This window comes from Dipteris shenzhenensis, chromosome 28 (assembly GCF_047967505.1).
Source record: "Dipteris shenzhenensis isolate YYH24624 ecotype China chromosome 28, Dip_SZ_1.0, whole genome shotgun sequence".
Classification (NCBI taxonomy): Eukaryota; Viridiplantae; Streptophyta; class Polypodiopsida; order Gleicheniales; family Dipteridaceae; genus Dipteris; species Dipteris shenzhenensis.
This window is the reverse complement of record NC_141623.1, coordinates 48,844,822-48,862,477: the sequence shown is the minus strand read 5'-3', so window position 1 is coordinate 48,862,477 and position 17,656 is coordinate 48,844,822. Positions and strand designations below refer to the sequence as shown.

The following is a 17,656-nucleotide window of genomic DNA, read 5'->3' as shown; positions in this document are numbered from 1 at the left end:
GTAAACAATATTTATCTTATGTTAGAGAGCATTTATTTTGAGTTATAATTTTATTATTGGGAGCATGAGATAGTTGATTTTTATACCAAAACAATACATTTGACATCACACATTTTGTATTCAAGGCTCAAGGAATTATTTACCTTGTATTGGTAAATATTTCCCTTGAGATATACTTTTACCCTAGAAAACATGAGACAAAAATTGTGATTTGTGAACTTAACATTGTGCATATACTTCTAATTCGAACATTAATTTAGAATTACATAGCATATTATAATTGTCTATGTGTTTGACAATTTAGATTTTATTATATTTTTCACTTATAAAATGGAGAAACCTTCATTTCAAATTCTCATGAAATTTTTTGGAAGAAAAATAAGCGCATGTACTTCTCATTGTCACTTTTATTTGGACTACATATAGAAGAAATATAATGTTCTAATATTAAAAAAAATATAATTAGCCTACAACATATATCTTATTAAAATTACAATGATACACACTTGTTAAGTATATGCTCATTTTTTATATAAAAATATTTTTATATATGGAATATTTAACATTCTTGCTTAGTACACAAAAAACTCCTCCTATGTAGTTAATTGCAATCACCATATACAAAAGATACATTCTTTCTAATTTCCAATATAGGAAACACTTAATTTTTCATATTAAATTACATATTTCCTAGAAGAAGCCATATTTCCTATATAGAAAATAGAAAATTCATTTGAGTCTCCATATAGGATGTCACATTTCCTAGATAGCATTGATTGATCTATATAGGAAATATAATTTGCTATGAAAAAAAGACGTCATTTCCTAGATAGAAAACATAGAATCCACTTGATTCTCCATATTACAAGTCAAATTTCCTAGATAGCATTGGTTGTCTATATAGGAAAAAGAATTTCCTAGATTAAGAGGAGAAAATCCATCTTTCTACCTAGGAAATATGCTCAACTTTCCTAGTTCAACATCAAATTCCTATATAGACATTAGTCAAAAGTTCCTTGTGGATCCCGCTAAAGTCTGCAACCCCGATACATCCCTATCTGGCCACTTTACGGGTTGATCCATCACCCTTACTCATCTATGGGAACCTGTGAAGGAAGTCACCTCCCTCGGCGCTATTGATTCTGCACATCAGCCTATCTTCTCTGTCCGACATGACCTCTCCCAACACGAATGTCAAACGTGCATACAAGATCGAAAGCTATCAAACTACAATTATCGAATTCGGTCTATCAAAATGAAGGCCCTCCTTCAACGAGCAGATCTTTGGTCGGTTGTGATAGGCACTTACCTGCATCTCGGTCCAACAGTTCCGACAGAAGAGAAAGCCTAGCTTTTAGCACATGCTAAAGCCCATTCTGAAATCATTCTCCACTGTGGCAACTCGCAAAAACAACTAGTCCATTCCCTTAATACCTCCAAGGAGACCGGGGACAAATTGAAAGCATCATACGACCACGTTGATATTGCGACACAGGTCCATGCCCACCAAAATCTCCTTTTCCTCCAACTCGCTATAGGATTTTGAGAGGAAGTTTTGGGGCTATGGTCAGTTGCTTGGCAATTCCATTCTCGATGCAATACTTGTTGAACTCTTTTGAGCAAAACTCACTGCCACCATCTGTACAAAATGTTTTCAGGTCTCTGCCGATTTGAATGGTGGTCCATCAATCATATTCCTGAAAGCGTGAAAAGGTTGGGCTCTTTCGTTGGAGAAAGAAAACTCGAGCATATGAGCTGTAATCAACAATTAGCAAAAGAATGAACCGTGCGCCTTAAAGAGAGGGGACATGCATAGGGCCACAAAGGTCGCCATGGACCAAATCGAGTATGTCAACTGCACAAGAACCCTGAAGTCTGGCGAAAGTGGTAATGTGATGTTTTCCCGTGACATGGGAGCGACAGAATGGGTCCCGGTCCCCGGATTTGCAAGGAAGTCGAAATTTTAGTAACATGATTGGAGCTGGACAGCTTGAAAAGTGTTCGAAAATTTGGGTGTCTGAGATGATGATGCCACAAGTGTGATTATGTTTGGCTAGAATTTTCTAGCAAGGCATGCTCTACTCGAGTGTCAGTGCGTCCGATGGGGTAAAGTCCATCTTGAGAGGTGATGATGTGGGTGTTTGCTTCTGAATTTGTAAGGACACATTGATGATGTGGAAATTGAGATGATATCCAGCATTTGCAAGTGAAGCCACGGACACCAAGCTTTTATGTAGCTCAGGAACCAACAGGACATTGTGAAGAACCAATATGGGACCAGTTGAAAGTTCGATTTGCACAGAACTAGAACCAACTGCTTGAATGGGGTGGTCCCCAACCGTGGGCGTTATGGTACTCAATTCAGAGATACCGAGTATTCCCTTGCTGCCACTCTTCATGCTACAGCCCCAATCTCTGTAGCCATACGAGAAGACAATCATATACCTCTTCAATCGGCTCTTCACTCACCCGAAGCTCCTATGTGGCGTAATGCAATGGACGACGAATATGATTCCCTGTCCAAGAACCGCGCATGGCTGTTCGTTGATGCACCACCAAATCGCAAGATCATCGGGTCAAAGTGCTTGCTGAAAAAAAAGCTTAATTCGGATGGATCCATTTCACGCTACAAGGCACGCTTGGTGGCTCAGGGCTTCTCGCATATCCAGGGTATTGACTACGTTGCGACGTACGCGCCAATGGTTAAGATACAGTCACTCCGCCTCATAATCGCCCTCAGCGGTACGCAAGGTCTCCATCTTCACCAGATGGACGTCAAAACTGTATTTCTCAATTGAGTCCTCCCCGATGAACATCCCGTATACATGCGACAACCTAAAGGCTATGAGGTCACTGACAAAGAAGACAAAGTCTGCCTCCTTTTAAAGAGCCTCTACGGCCTCAAGCAATCTCCACGCGTATGGTATCATCGGTTTCACAAATTTCTGATCGAACTTGGCTTCCAAGTTCCAACGGACGCTCGGATTCTAGTGTTTATGTTAAGCGTTCGAATCCTTCATATTGTCTGCTAGGTCTTTGTGTCGATGGTTTACTGCTTGCCTGCAATGATCCAGACTTTCTGGTTCAAATAATAACTCAGATGACAGACAATGGACCAGTCCAGTACTGCTTGGGAATTCAAATTCAACGGCCTTCTCCTACTGGTTCCATTCACTTGGTCCAACAACGCTACATACACGACATGTTAAAGCGATTCCAGATGCTCGATTCGAAGGCAATTCCAACTCCCATGGAAGCTCACCAACGACTCTCCAAGTCCGTGTCGCTCTCAGAAGACGACACCCGATCTTACATGAAGCAGATTCCTTACCGCCAGGCGGTGGGCTCAATCTCTTCCGTCCTGCATTTCTTTTTCTACGTCACAAGTATCCCAACATATGCAGGATCCCGGACCCCAACACTGGCAGGCAGTACAACGCCTTTTTCGCTATCTCAAATTCACTCAGAATCTTGGCATCTCCAACCAGGCCAATCAACCAATAGCCTTCATGGGTTGGGGTGGCGACCTCGACACGCGGAAATCCACAACAGGGTACCTGTTTCAAATGGCTTCAGGTCCGATTACCTTGGCACTTCAAGAAACAAGCGACGGTGGCAATGTCAACTGCAGAAGCTAAACATATCGCCCTTGCTGCTGCGCTCGCGGACGGGCTATGGATTAAAGGGCTGCTGCATGAGCTGGGTTTCCCTGCACGACGACCATTCTCTCTACACTCGGATAACCAGTCATGCATAGCAATAGCGAAGAACGTGATGCAGAGTGACCGCACCAAACATATAGTCATTTTCTGAAGGACCACAAGCACGTGCGTCTCGTCTATGTTCCCACAGCGGATATGATGGCAGATGTGCTCACCAAATCGCTTCCAGGACCTCAGCACTGGAAGTGCTGCAAATCAATTGGCCTTAGCGGCCCCTAAAACTCAGCTCTGTTTTGAACACTTTCACACATATTTGGAGTTAGGGGGGGTCTTAGAATAATTAACTCCTAATTGTGTTGAAGCTTAACAATAAGCTCTGATCACGCGCGCATGAGCGGTGATCAGATAGTTGTAACAGAATAACCGCCTCCTGTTCTACAAGAGCGCATTACAATCAATATGAATGCTGTTTTTCTCTCTAAGTCGCTCTGTCTCCATCGCTCCCGAGCACTCCTCTTTTCCCTGCATGCATGCACTCCTCTCCTTCTCGCTCTTCAACTTCATCTTCTCTACGTTCCAACACAATCAAGCCCTCAGATATGTACTCGACAATGATGAACCAAGAGACATAACAAATCGTGAACACGACATGATCAAGTTTGGAATATACATAAAAGCATCAATGAACATTTATAACTCTATAGAATTTGAACGATACACGGTACTCTTAGATGCAAATAGACTGAATACGCAAGATGGTAAATCCGCGGACAATGTCTAAGAGCTACTCAAACAAAAAAAATGAGCATCTCCGTTTTCTTTTTCTACAGAAAAGTCCTCACATTTCGTATATCCGTTTTTGCTCCTTATGTGGATACTCCTCTTTTAATTCCCATCATAAAATACGGATGTCACTGCAGAGGTTGATTGAATCATCAATTTAAAAATGGATGGAGCTTATCTCTGGCCCTTCTTTCTTTAGTACACCAATTATATTGTACTTCCAACCAACCCAATAGCAAAACAAACCATGACTGTTGTACATCTCTCATGTACGCATTGAGACGGAACGTTTGGTAACAGACATTTACAACTAGAACTCACAATTTCGATAGAAATCATGCTTCACAAAATCCACAATTCCAAAGACGAGTGTCCCTGTCAAAATGAAAACAAACCCGCAAGTTTGGAGTTTGTAAACCCAGTGATCGAAGCATACCAGCCTATTACCTAGACCTTTGGATCCGTACGACACTGAAACTGCATGAAAAAGGAGCATAGAAATGGCCACGTATTGGTAGAGAGATTGTATACTAAGATCCATGTAATGTTTCTGTGGGATGCTGGATTGAGGATAACCGATGTATGGCCAAAATGACAAAATCACTAGACCCCCCAAAGCAACGACCCAACAGCATGCAACCATTTTATTAGATTTGTAACCACTCAACTCTATATCGGACTGCGAAGGATACGGGTATGGCTTTACGTAGACTTTGCTTGCAATCCAGTGTGAAACCATCACCCGGAATAGTCCTAGAATCGCTAGAGGCTTTGTGATCGATGGTAAAAACCCAATGCCTGCGCTCGCGATGGCCGCATATTGAACTGCAAGTATCCCCTGATATGCGGCGACGAAGGAGAGCAGGACTTGTATCCCCGAAATTTCCAGCCTTTTGACGCGATAATTATCGATCTTCTCTCCCACGATATAAGGTATCGGAGGTCTGTAAGGATAACCTTCATAGTTTATCAGTGCTAGCTGCTTCTCGGTCCAGTTCGTAGCCATGCATCTATATGCCAGAATGGAGTAGTACCGCCAGCATAGATTAACAGGGTTGAAGTATCTGATTAACCAGGAGATCTTTTCCCAGATAGTGGCATCCACAAGCGTTGTATCAACGGCACCAGCGAGAATATGCGTGGTCAACACAGCGAAGAACGATCGAAATGCATTCTCAAACTGATAGAAGTCACTTGGTGGTTTACACGGCATATCGAAAGGGCCCGAAATATACAGACACACCAAAGAATCAAAATTTCTACGTAGCGGGTACACACTTTCCCAACCCACAGATTTTTCCACTCTTAACGCTGTGCTCATGCTTTGTTGTTGCATCCCGTCTTACTCTCCATTATTTCTGTGGCCTAGCTTCGATCCTCATCAACGCAAACTAGCCCTACACTAGCTGAACCAGATCGGTCTCGCTTCTCCACCTTCCGCCAGCTTGTTCATATAGAGAGCTCTTCGGGCTGATAGCTCGATAGAGAAAACGGTGAGAGTGGTTGTGCTTCTTGCGTCTGTCGGTATCCTTGTGTCAACGACTCGCGGCCATAAACTCGTGTGCGTTAGGACTTCTTTTTCACCTTAAAAACTTTGTCAATGAAGCGTGCAAGTTCTTCCGGGCGGAGGAATTGTCACCCCAAAAGATAAGGCGGAAAGTTTTCAGAAATTACCATACGATACAATGGTGTATGATACTTTCATGAGAGTCTCGGAATCACATGGTATTGTGATACCAAAGAGTCATGGAGTCGTTGAGTCAATGTAGTTGTTTAGTCAATTACGCGACTCGCAATTAAATCAGTTGCCGTGTCAAACACGCATGTCCATTGTCACCTCAAGAAACATCTCACTCAATCTTTATGTACTGAAACAAAGTCAAATATATTTGCGGCAGGCAGTCTTTTCATCATGGAGGGAGTAACTACTAACTCAAAATTGAAGCTAAATCCTACTATTTTATCAATTTTTTCAGGAAAAAAGCGAATGAGTAAAATAGTGGATATGAGACACAACACAAGGTCCGTTAGGACCCGATACTCCCTGCAAATGTCAAGGGTAGTGATTTATTATTGATTTTGTGATGTGCATATTTTGGAAGATGAAGTCCAACAAATACATGAATAAGGTGATACAATAACTGATCCTCGTTGTAGTTTATACAGTATTGTCACATGGACTACAACCATATTGAATAAAGGTGTAGTCATCTTTCAATCTTGCATCCATCTTGGATTTCCTTGCTCCTTTGCATCGATAGGAGAGGAATGTTGTAATAATTCAAGAAATTTTGAAGGACAAGTAATTGAAATGCTTGTTACGAGTTATATACACAACAACACAAAGCAACTATAGACGCGCTTGGTAGACGCGCAAAATAGCGGGCGCGTCTATAGGCGTTGTTTTAGTAGAGAAATTACGGGCGCGTCTATTAGCGCGGCTAAATGCTCGTCTATTTGCGCGTCAATCACCGCATTTATTTGCGCGTTAGACCGGAGAAAATACGGGCCCGTCTAACATCCCGTTTATTAGCGCGTTTATTTGCGCGTGTATTTGCACGTTTATTTGCGCGTTTACACTGAGAATCAGACGTGCATTTAGACGCGTAAATAAACGCGCTCCAGAGAATACAGAAAGTGAGATTTTGGTGTACATCATTGCTTTCCAAACATTGCCCATGATTACCAAAGCACATAATTTTTTGCAAGCCCACATATACAAGAATTAAGGGAAATGAGGAGAATGAGACAATATGTAAAATAGTTTTGCCAATATCAATTGTGGGGAGTCCTATGGTTCAATCTCATCCTCAATGAGATCAACCCTTGCCAAACTATCTACTTCAAAATCCAAACAAGTGTTTAGATCTACAAATACATTCAACCCACTACTACTTGTGCCACTCATGTGCTCATCGAAATCAAGATCTCCAATGGTAGGCTCGTCCTCACGGGTAATGCCGGCCTCAATATCTATATCTCCTATCTCATGATCATCCTCCTCTCTTGTATCACGGTCATCATCACATCCATGGCCATGATCATCCTCCATATGCTCCATATTAGTAAATGTACTATACATCACTTTGGAACGTGGCATAATAGGTATGACATGCCACCACCTATTATTATCCACCATTGGTTGATAGACAACCTAATTCAAACACAAATACAATCATGTTACTTTTCTTGTATCAAATATTTAAAAGCGAGTATTTTTATGTGTGTGCACAGTACCTGTTCACATTGTTGCGGTAGTATTAGTGTGTCCTTCCTACTTTGCCAAAACTTTGTGGAGTCAATAGTTACAAAGCCACTTGCATGGCGTTTGATTGTTGCATTAGGGCCTCTTTCCACCACGTCCTTAAACCACTTTACATCCAAAACATACACAAAGAAGCGTCGAAAGTCAAGCATAATGATATCTTGGATTATGCCACAATAATCATCCATGACTCCATTGGCTCCCTCAAAGCTAGCAATGACGCCGCAATCTTGTGTGTTTCTCTTATCATCAATCCGTTGTGTTCAAAAATGCTTGCCCTCACACCATATAGCATTGAACATAGTGCACTACACCAAGAAAAAATCAATTAAATAAGCAATCTAAATTATAAAAAGCTCCTAACTTATGCATAACATTCTATATACCGACCTTGCTCATGCATCCCCTAGCATACTCCCATTCTTCCATTGTGATATGCATCCCCTCGTCTTTCTCTGCTTTCTCCATTTCATCAAGTAGCCAATCCACATGAATATCCTTTGGAAGTGCTCTTAGACGCTGAGGGTATGGCACACGAGATCCGTGGTGTGTACGAAAGAGGGCCCTTTCTTCTTGTCTTCTTGCCTTTGCATCCTCGTATCTTGTCACCCATCTTTTCATCACATCACTATTAAGCACGCAAAAGAGGTTGATACTATTACGCAACTCCGTGTCTATTACTTTGTTGCGTCCTTTTCCTTGAGGCACAATAGAGGTCATCCTTAGGTCTTCATCATCTCTCCATAGTCGTGGGAGAGAGCTATCCACATCAACAAGAAACTTAGAAATATATACAAGTGACTCTTGTACCAACCAACCCTCGGCCATGCTACCTTCGGGTCTTGCATTTTGTCTCACGAAGCCCTTCAACGTCTTCATGAAGCGCTCGAGGAAGAACAACCATCGTGCATGTATAGTACCGCATATAGCAATCTCATCTACCAAATGCACTATGAGATGTAGTTGGCTTGTGAGAATAGAACGTGGAAATGTCTCCTCCACTAAACAAACCGCCTCCACTGACATAACTCGAGCATTCTCAAGCGTGGTGGGATCTATTTCCTTTGAGCTCACATACCTCACAAGCTCGCCCATCTTGTAAATACAATCTTTCACGTCCTTTGATGCACTACGTGAAATGCTAGTAGGTAGTATGAACTGAACCCGCGAGGAGGTGGTTGATTAGTTGCTTATAGCTATTCACTCACAAATTTGAAAGGAAAAAGATATTATGCATATAAAATACTTACTTGGAGCATCTTGTGCCAATCATGAGATTTCAAGCCATATAATTGCTCTACACCTCTTTTCTTGCTCTTTGTAAAGGCTCCCTTCAAACACCTCATGCATCCAGTGGGAGTACGAATTGTAGTAATAGCGCGCTTCACCGTCGCCATCTCTAGCTTTGATAACATCCACGGTGCACGAGGTAAAAAAACACGCCCATTTGGTCTCTCTTGAGGCCAAGCTTCACGCATCCTCCCTGTGGTACGTAGATCCTCCCTTATGCCTGCCGAATCTCGTGTCCCATTCAAATGCTCCCAAATGGTAGATGCCACATTCTTGAAGATATGCATGGGATCGAGCAGGTGATTGATCTTGAGGTGGGACCAATATGGCAAACGATAAAAGATGGAGTATCTAAACAAAATAAAGTGTTAGCGTGCAATCCTCACTTTCAACCAATATAGCCAATCTTTACTTCCAGCCAATAGTTACAAATCCTTACCGGCTCATGCCAAGTGGTGGAGAAGTCATGGAACCGTCCCAAATTCTCATCCAATCTCCCGCGGTGAGTGATTGTGGGAGGACTTCATTCCAAGGGGCAACATATCTAGGATGATCAGGTGGGAGAAATCGATGGTGATTCTCATAGATGACCTTATTTAATGCGTATGCCTGTGAGGCAACTAGCGAAGGACCACAAACAGGACATGCATGGTAACCCGATGTAGTGAGACCTGAAACAATAGATGCAATTAAGAGTGGAAGGTGGGTTTAGGGTGCCACGTCCTTGCCTATTCATAATTAAAAAATGCAATGCTTACCTGAACACTCGCCATAGCCTGGGAAGTCATGCATCGTCCACATCAAGACTGCTTTGCAGTTGAAGTCTCGTGACGAGGGAGACCTGCTCACATCATGCACCTCGATACCTCTCCAAAGTATCTCTAGCTCATCAATCAAAGGCTCCAAATAAACATCAGGGTTTTTGACTTTATGTTTCCCTGGAATTAGAAGGGACAGCATGACATGTCCTTTCTTAATAGCCATAGAGGGTGGAAGATTGTAATTCACCAATACCACTGGCCATACACTGTAAGACGTGCTTTTGAGACCAAATGGGTTCACACCGTCCATACCCAATCCAAGTCTCAAGCTCCTAGGTTCTTCCTTGAAGCTTGGCCATGTGTCTTCAATATGCTTCCACGCGCTTCCACGTAGGAGAGTCCGCGGGAGTTCTCCACTTGCCATCGGTTGATCGATGGGAGGAATGCCATGACATGAGCTCTGCAATAGATTTGCACTTGAACATATGTTGGATGCGAGGGATTATGGGAAAATGTCGCAATACCTTACGAGGCACGTCCAAGGTTTTGAGATCTGCTCTATATCTTGCCTCTCCACAAGTAGGACACTCTCTTGCATCCTTATGTAGCCCACGAAACAAAACGCAATCGTTGACACATGCATGGATGCGCTTGTAATCTAATCCTCCAAGAGAGGTCACATGTTGCCTTGCCATATCTCTTGAGGTCGGTAATTTATTCTCCCTTGGAAGCATTTTACACAATAGCATGCACGTGAAGACCATAAATGAGGAAAAGCATTCGAGTAATTGACCCACGCGCATAATTCACCATGTTTGCAAAATCGACTTTAAAGCTTACTTGAGTAATGCATTCAAACTTGCATTGCTCCATCCATAGATGGTTTGCAAGTTTAGTAACTCAAGGGAGGCACGTAGAATAGAGAATGTGCACCCCTCAAACAGTGGAGTCGATGCTGCGGTAAAAAGATCATCCTGCTCCATGCTATTATCCCTCCCTTGATGGACATATAAATCCCGCACCATATCATCAAACACCTCCTCCTCCACGGCTTCATGAGGTAATGGTGGAGGGCTACTATCACCATCACTCCATGCATCCGTAACGGTCCCTCCTGAAGATCCCACCTCATATCGCCGACGCTTCGCCTCCTCACGACGGGCATAGGGTAACATGTGCGGGTGTGGCACTACATCCTGTATCAAATTAAAACGGGATCATTATAACTCAAACATATGAACACCCATAGGTATCTCAATCAACCTTAACTTACAAACCCTTACCCTGTTTACGGTCACGTCCCATTCTCCATACTTTGAGATATGATTGAGCGTAATCCTGCGTGCACGATACATGTTTCCTCGACATCGATCACACAGACATTTGATTTTTTGCTCCAACCACATTTCGCGATGGTGGATACGGAGGGATTCATCCTCACTGGAGCTGCTTGTTGAAGATGGAGACATCCTACAAACAAACAACCCACCAAATTTGCTCTTCTTCAAATGCTTAACTTAAAAAACTCTGTGTTGCGTCTATCGCCGCGTTTATCGTCGCGTCTAATTGCGCGTCTAAATGCCCGTCTACTCTGTGTATTTAAACGCGCCTGTAGACGCGCTAATAGACGCGTTTATAAACGCATCTACTCTGTGTATTCAGACGCGACTATACCCGCGACTTTTAAACCTGCTTTTCGGCGCGCCGCTCGCTTTGCTTTTCTTTTGACTACTTAAACTTCGTGAGCGGCTTTCTTCCTTCTTTATTAGCACTTCTATAGATTCGAAGCTTAAGATTTCCAAGCTTTCACTCAAGACAAAGGGACCGTACCTACACAGCTTGCTTCCAAGCCTAAAGAAGAGGAGGAGTACGAACAAGGAGAAGAAACAAGTTTGGAAAAGAAAGATCCTTCCATACCTTTTTTCCAAGTAAGTCCTTTTGAAGTTGTTCTTACTTGCTTTTTCCAGTTTTGTACTTTTTCGCATCCACGAAACGCAGTATCTAGGTATGAGCGACGCGTTCTTTTGTCGGGCGAAACGTCCTTTTCGACTTTTGAGTATTCTCGACTGTCGGAGCGCGTGTATAGGGGCGTCTGAGGGCGCGTGTAAACGCGCATCTACAGGCGCGTCTATATGCGCGTCTGGGTTGTCATAGACACACACAGATGCGTATATAGACACCCAAACAGACGCTCTGTTAAACGGAGTTTTAAACGAATTGTTAGACGCGCTTTTAGACGCGCTTTTTAACGCACTGGTAGACGGATTGATGAACGGACTGTTAGACGCGCTTTTACTTCAATTGTTAAATGCTCTGTTAGACGCGTTTATAAACGCGAAGATTAGACGGGTCTATAGACGCACTCTGACAGAGCCTCTTTTTTATTTTCCCCTTTCTTCTCAGCTCCCAAAGTAATAGATTTGTTTATTTTTTTCCAGTTTAACATGTGGGGAGGAAGTGCTTCTAGCTCACCTGATCCGCGTGAATCGATATGGAAGGATTTATATAATATTTTAGGGCACCCTCCTAGTCCTGCGGAGTTATACGGGTACATGACGGGTACCCTTAACACTCCCCAGGAGTCGGCACTACAAACTCCGAGCCACCCCACACCGCCTGAGATCACCCCAGCGGAGTCCGCACAGCCGTCTTATGCCCCGTCTTATGCCCCTTCCCCCGTACCGTCTTATGCCCCTTCCCCCATGCCGTCTTATGTCCCTTCTGCCATCCCGTCTTATGCCCCTTCCCCCATGCCTTCAGGAGGTCCTTTTGCCTCAGCGATCCGTCGACGTACTCCCCAGCCGTCGAGACTCGGTTCTCCAGCTACGAGTGGTCAGCGTAGTCCCGCGCAGTCCCCAGCTACGAGTGGCCAGCGTACGAGCTCGACACGACAGGGTAGCAGGCGTAGTAGCAGGGAGAGCGGTGGTGGATGCTGCTTTGGGCCATGTGGCGGTGAGGAGGAGGATGATTCAGATGATTTAGACGTGCCTCTGGGTGATGGTACGATTTATTATGACATCACCCAGACAGGAGGCATCTTGATGGATGCGCGGGGGAAGGACATAATGGCCTTCATGCGCTCTGTAATTGCTAACAATTACAGAGATTGCTTTATCCACTATAAAGACCACCCAAAAAGGTTGGCTGATGAGACCCTCGCTACTGTTCGCTCTAGGTATCCTAACCCCCCCAATCGCCAGTTCACAGATAAATGGGGGAAGTCAAAGATTGTTACGATACTTAGCAATAAAAGATCTTCCCTTAAGAGGCAGGCACTAGCGGAGCTTGCCAGACTTGAGGCAGGTCAACCTCCAAGGGGCCCGCCCCACACCGCTCAGAAGCATGAGTGGAAGAAGGCAATGAAGTCAGCGAGGGAGGAGCCCACTCTGCAGCACGTGGAGGCACGGAGGATCCAGATGGAGGAGTATGCGCATTTTGGAGCAGGGGGTGTTGACTCATGGGAGGCCCAATTTGTAAGTATCGATCTCAAATTATATTGCTTATGTAGTTTATTAGGAGGTTGGTTGTTTCTTTGTACTAATCCCTCCACAAAGTGTATCGCGGTCATGCAGCTTGAGATCGTGGACAGATACCCTACTCCAGTGGAGACAGCCTACCACCGCCACCATCGCAGAGGAGATACATGGAGGCACTTCTATGATGACGGGTTGATTACTGAGGAGCAGTATACCCGAGCTACTGGACAGGCCCCCCAGGTATTTGAAAGTAATTAAATAATGCCAAAATTATAAGTAAAGATTTGATTTTTCATACATTGATATATGTTGTCCCTTGTTTACAGGGCGCCCCTGCACAAGACGACGAGGAAGACGAGGAAGGCAGCGCAGAAGGTAGCGAGGATTAGTCGTAGAAGTAGTGCTACTATTCTTTTTTGTACTTAAAGCCATTGGCTTGGCTTCGTCCCTCTTGTATATAGACTCCTCTTATTTTTTGTACTTGAAGCCACATGACATGGCTTAGCTTCCTTATTTTTTGTACTTGGAGCCACATGACGTGGCTTAGCTTCGTGCTATATGTATATACAAGCACTTTTTGAGCTTTCAATTTTATTGCGTTTTGGAGTTGTAATATTTTATTTGGAATTGTAATTAAAATGCGGTTGGCTGTAAGAATTGAATTACAGAATGTGGATATGGGATTCTTGTAACTATATAGCATACACAACATACACAGTATTCTGTAAAATTTAAATTTAAAAAAAAGGCGCGTCTATCAGTGCGTTTAAAAACGCGTTTATATTCGCGTCTGTCTGTTCGAGTTGCGTCTATACGTGCGTCTATCAAAGCGTTTATCGGCGCGTCTATATACGCGTGTATGAGCGCGTCTATACGCGCGTAAGTCTGATATATAGACGCACAATTAGACGCGGGTCTCCTGACGCGCAATTAGACGCGCAAATAGACGCGCCCGTAAGTTTTTTATTTAGTTCATGAAACGCGTCTGTGCGCGCGTCTATGGGTGCTTTGTCTTGTTGTGATAGACTTATGACAAAAGCACTTATATGCTTTTCTCCCATCCTTTTGACAAAAAGCTTAACTATGCTTTTGCACCTTACTTTTCACACAATTAGATTTGCTTGAAATCAATGCCCAAGATTATGACAAGTGGCTCAAGGAGAGCTCAAAAAACCCAAACTTCCTCCTAGGTTATCTACCATAAACATTAATTAAATTAAACACATAGAAAAATATTATCATTGACATCATGTATCTATGTTTTTTGTCACTTTCAATGAAATACTTAGAAATTATTTTAAATGCAAAAAAAAATTATTCTCTCTTTTATTTGTAAGATTATACTTGGACTTTAGTGCACTGATCAGCACAATTATACTTGGACCCCCAGACCTCCCACAATATAAGAGAAATTAATGCCTTAAAACTAGAGCAAGATAGAGCAATGGAACTTAAAGCTAGAGAAAGATAGAGCAATAGAATTCAGTGGTTGCTACCATGGCGACTCTAATCTCCAGCTGGAACGTATCAGTGTTCACTTCAATGAAATGTATGGTGGCCACTTTAACCCTTACTCTGTCCTCATGGACCTCGAGCCTAGCACCATGGACAACATGCAAGCTGGGCCCAATGGCTAGATCTTTCGCCTTGATAACTTTGTCTTTGGTCATACCAATGCCAAGAATAACTGGGGCAAAGGGCATTACACGAAAGGTGCAAATTGATCGATTCTGTGCTGGATGTGGTGCGCACGAAGGCCGAGAGCTATGATTAGGAGCTATTCTTTTGGCTTGGGAATCCTATCATCAAAAGCATCATCAACTCATACTCCAATTGAGTCTACATAGACAGACTTTCACGATTACAGACTTTTGCCTCGATGAGGATGGTTGCCATGTCCATATGGCTATAATTCTGAAAAGCTAACAAGAAGTACTATTAGACGAGGATATAGTTCGCAGACCACGCTACTATCCTATTTGGACTATAGCTTTCCATAGCTTTTCAGCACTTTGGTGTTACTATACCTACTCAGAAGAGCAAATCCGTCTCTCTATTCATGTTAGACATCCTATGTTTGATGATTCTACCTTTTCCAATTGTCCCCTAAAGAAGCCTATAAACTAGTGAAATTGTTTTGCATGATTTCAAGTTTGTCATTCGATGAGCGGAGGTATAGGCTCGGGCATGTGTACTCTTCTCATCTCAAAGATCAAAGAGGAGTACCCAGATAGGATGATGCTAACCTTTTCAGCGTTTCCCTCACCTAAGGTTTCTGACACAATGGTAGAACCATACAATGCAACACTATCTTTTCATCACTCAGTACAGAATGCTAATGAGTGTATGGTCCTCGATAACGAGGCTCTCTATGGCATTTGCTTTAGGACCTTAAAGCTTTTGATGCCTACTTGTTGTAAGAAAGCAAAACTCTAGCTCCTATTCACACGTACTTAGGTGGTCATACTCAAGTGGTCATAAAAATGAGATTTTGGAGTGGTAGTCTCAACACACTAGTGAATACATTATTGTTGCAGAATCTAAAAGGCCCTTTAGGACTCGGGCTCTTCATTGGAGCCAATTTCTAAAAGTTTTACGATATGGCTGGCAATAGGAATATGTTTGACTTAGTGTTCTTGATCATTTGATCTGTGGCACAACGATAAAGATCTACATCTAAGATGCTCATGCACTGAGTTGAGGTGAGCAACAGCTAATCAATGCAAGTCAAATTTTGGGTCATTTTAGAATTTTTCATGGTAAATTTATGAAGCAGATCTTTTGTTTGGGTTGCTTTTTGAGACACGTTCTCATGAAGAACTTCTAGATAGTAGGCTAGGGGAGTTTGGCCAATGATAGGATTGCTTTCGAGGATCTATCACCATGGTCGACTACAATCCTGATTTGTTTCGTAAGGGCAATAGGCTTTCAAGACAGAGTGACAGCTTTCTATGGAGGTCTAGTATAATATCTAGAAGTTTGGTGGAGTGCAGTCCCCTTACCATGATATGTGTTTCCTGTTTAAGTCTGACTACTCCGGGGGCAAAGGCTTGTTTCTATAACCCTACATCTTGGGCAGGAAGACTTTTACCAGTGATACAGTGCATAATTCACGTAGAAGCAGTAGGCTTGAAATATGGCATAGTAGGGAGATGCTACACAATTTTGGTGACAGGAAGAGGTGAAGGTGACGATGGAACAATAGCAAGGAGACAATGGAATGAAGCAAATGGAGAGTGTCTATTGAAGGCTGGAGAGCCCAATATATAGGCACCAAGATACATCTAGTGAACATCATAGATGATGTCATAGTAGAAGAAACCAAGATCTTATAATCATGCCACCATCTCCATGAATCTCTCAATCACACCTAGAACCTTCTACAACCAAACTTGGTCACACTTACAACACACAACCCTTGGTACACCCCATTACATCAATTTTTCCTTCATTCCCCCCCACAAATTGATGACCTCATCCCTCAGTAGTAGTACATGGGATGCTCCATGGCTTGCCCACCATCATGTAGCAACACAAATGACCCCAACTTGTGACTCACTCTTAGGACTCTTGGTTTACAACTGGAGGATTGGACAATGACTATTTATGGAAATACCCATGGGTCCAACAAGGTAAAACCTCAAAGTAAGGACTAACAATCATTTAAGGATGGACTATCCATGGCAGAGAACCATTATTGACCACATCACACAAACTTAAAAAATCTAGAAAGTAGGGCCAATGCCCTCCTGGGTGAAAGTCTCCTCATTGATAGAGGTCTTTGCAACATCTTTGTATTTCTTCAATGTTGGTGAAGTCATCCTTTTCTTTATAGTTTCCGAGAGCACAAGCATATCAATATTGATGTAGCTCCTTGCATAACTCTTTTGCTCTTTGTCCTTGTCCACACTCTTTTATGCATCTTGTCCATATTCTGCAATACAAGATCCTTGTAGTCCTTTACCTTCTTGGAGTGTTCTTGTGAATCATGTGGACTGAAGAGTGTCTTACCACTTGTCATGCAAGGACAATGTCTACTCTTGTACAAGAGGAGGTCATGATTGTATGGCAAAGTATAGTCAATCAAATACAAGTTCATTTCATAGATCATGAAAGATGTTGAAACCATAACTATGGCATCTTCAAAATAAGCAACATAATGGTTGTAGTTGAAACCTTTGTTCCAGTCATATCCATTGGAAACCATCATGCAAGTCTTGATATACTCTTTCTTCATGTAAGTCAAACCAATGCTCTCCTAAGGCAAAGAGCATGCTGGGAACAAAAGCCCTCAACAAATTTTGAGGTTTGACTTGGTCAACACAATCAAACATGCCAAAAATGGTCAAGCTTCATACAGTGATCTTAGAGGCCAAAATTCATCACTTTAGGAGTAGCATTCATGGGGGTTTTCACACA

The 17,656-nt window shown here is 42.8% G+C and overlaps 1 protein-coding gene and 1 pseudogene across 1 annotated transcript; one reads left to right on the top strand and one right to left on the bottom strand.

Annotated features, from left to right (window-relative positions):
- Nucleotides 1–4,529: 4,529 nt before the first annotated feature.
- LOC147883662 (uncharacterized) lies at nucleotides 4,530–5,872 on the bottom strand. Its single transcript, XM_087400016.1, has 2 exons — nucleotides 5,737–5,872; nucleotides 4,530–5,704 (listed from the first exon to the last, which is right to left on the bottom strand). Exon 2 carries the CDS (start codon nucleotides 5,656–5,658, stop codon nucleotides 4,756–4,758), a length of 903 nt encoding a protein of 300 aa, XP_087256142.1. The 5' UTR covers nucleotides 5,659–5,704; nucleotides 5,737–5,872; the 3' UTR covers nucleotides 4,530–4,755.
- Nucleotides 5,873–6,130: 258 nt separating this feature from the next.
- LOC147883661 (tubulin beta-1/beta-2 chain pseudogene) lies at nucleotides 6,131–15,673 on the top strand (annotated as a pseudogene).
- Nucleotides 15,674–17,656: the final 1,983 nt, after the last annotated feature.

Excerpts from the sequence above, each read along its gene's own strand:
- LOC147883662 (XM_087400016.1), bottom strand. The coding sequence starts at position 5,658 with ATGCCGTGTAAACCACCAAGTGACTTCTATCAGTTTGAGAATGCATTT.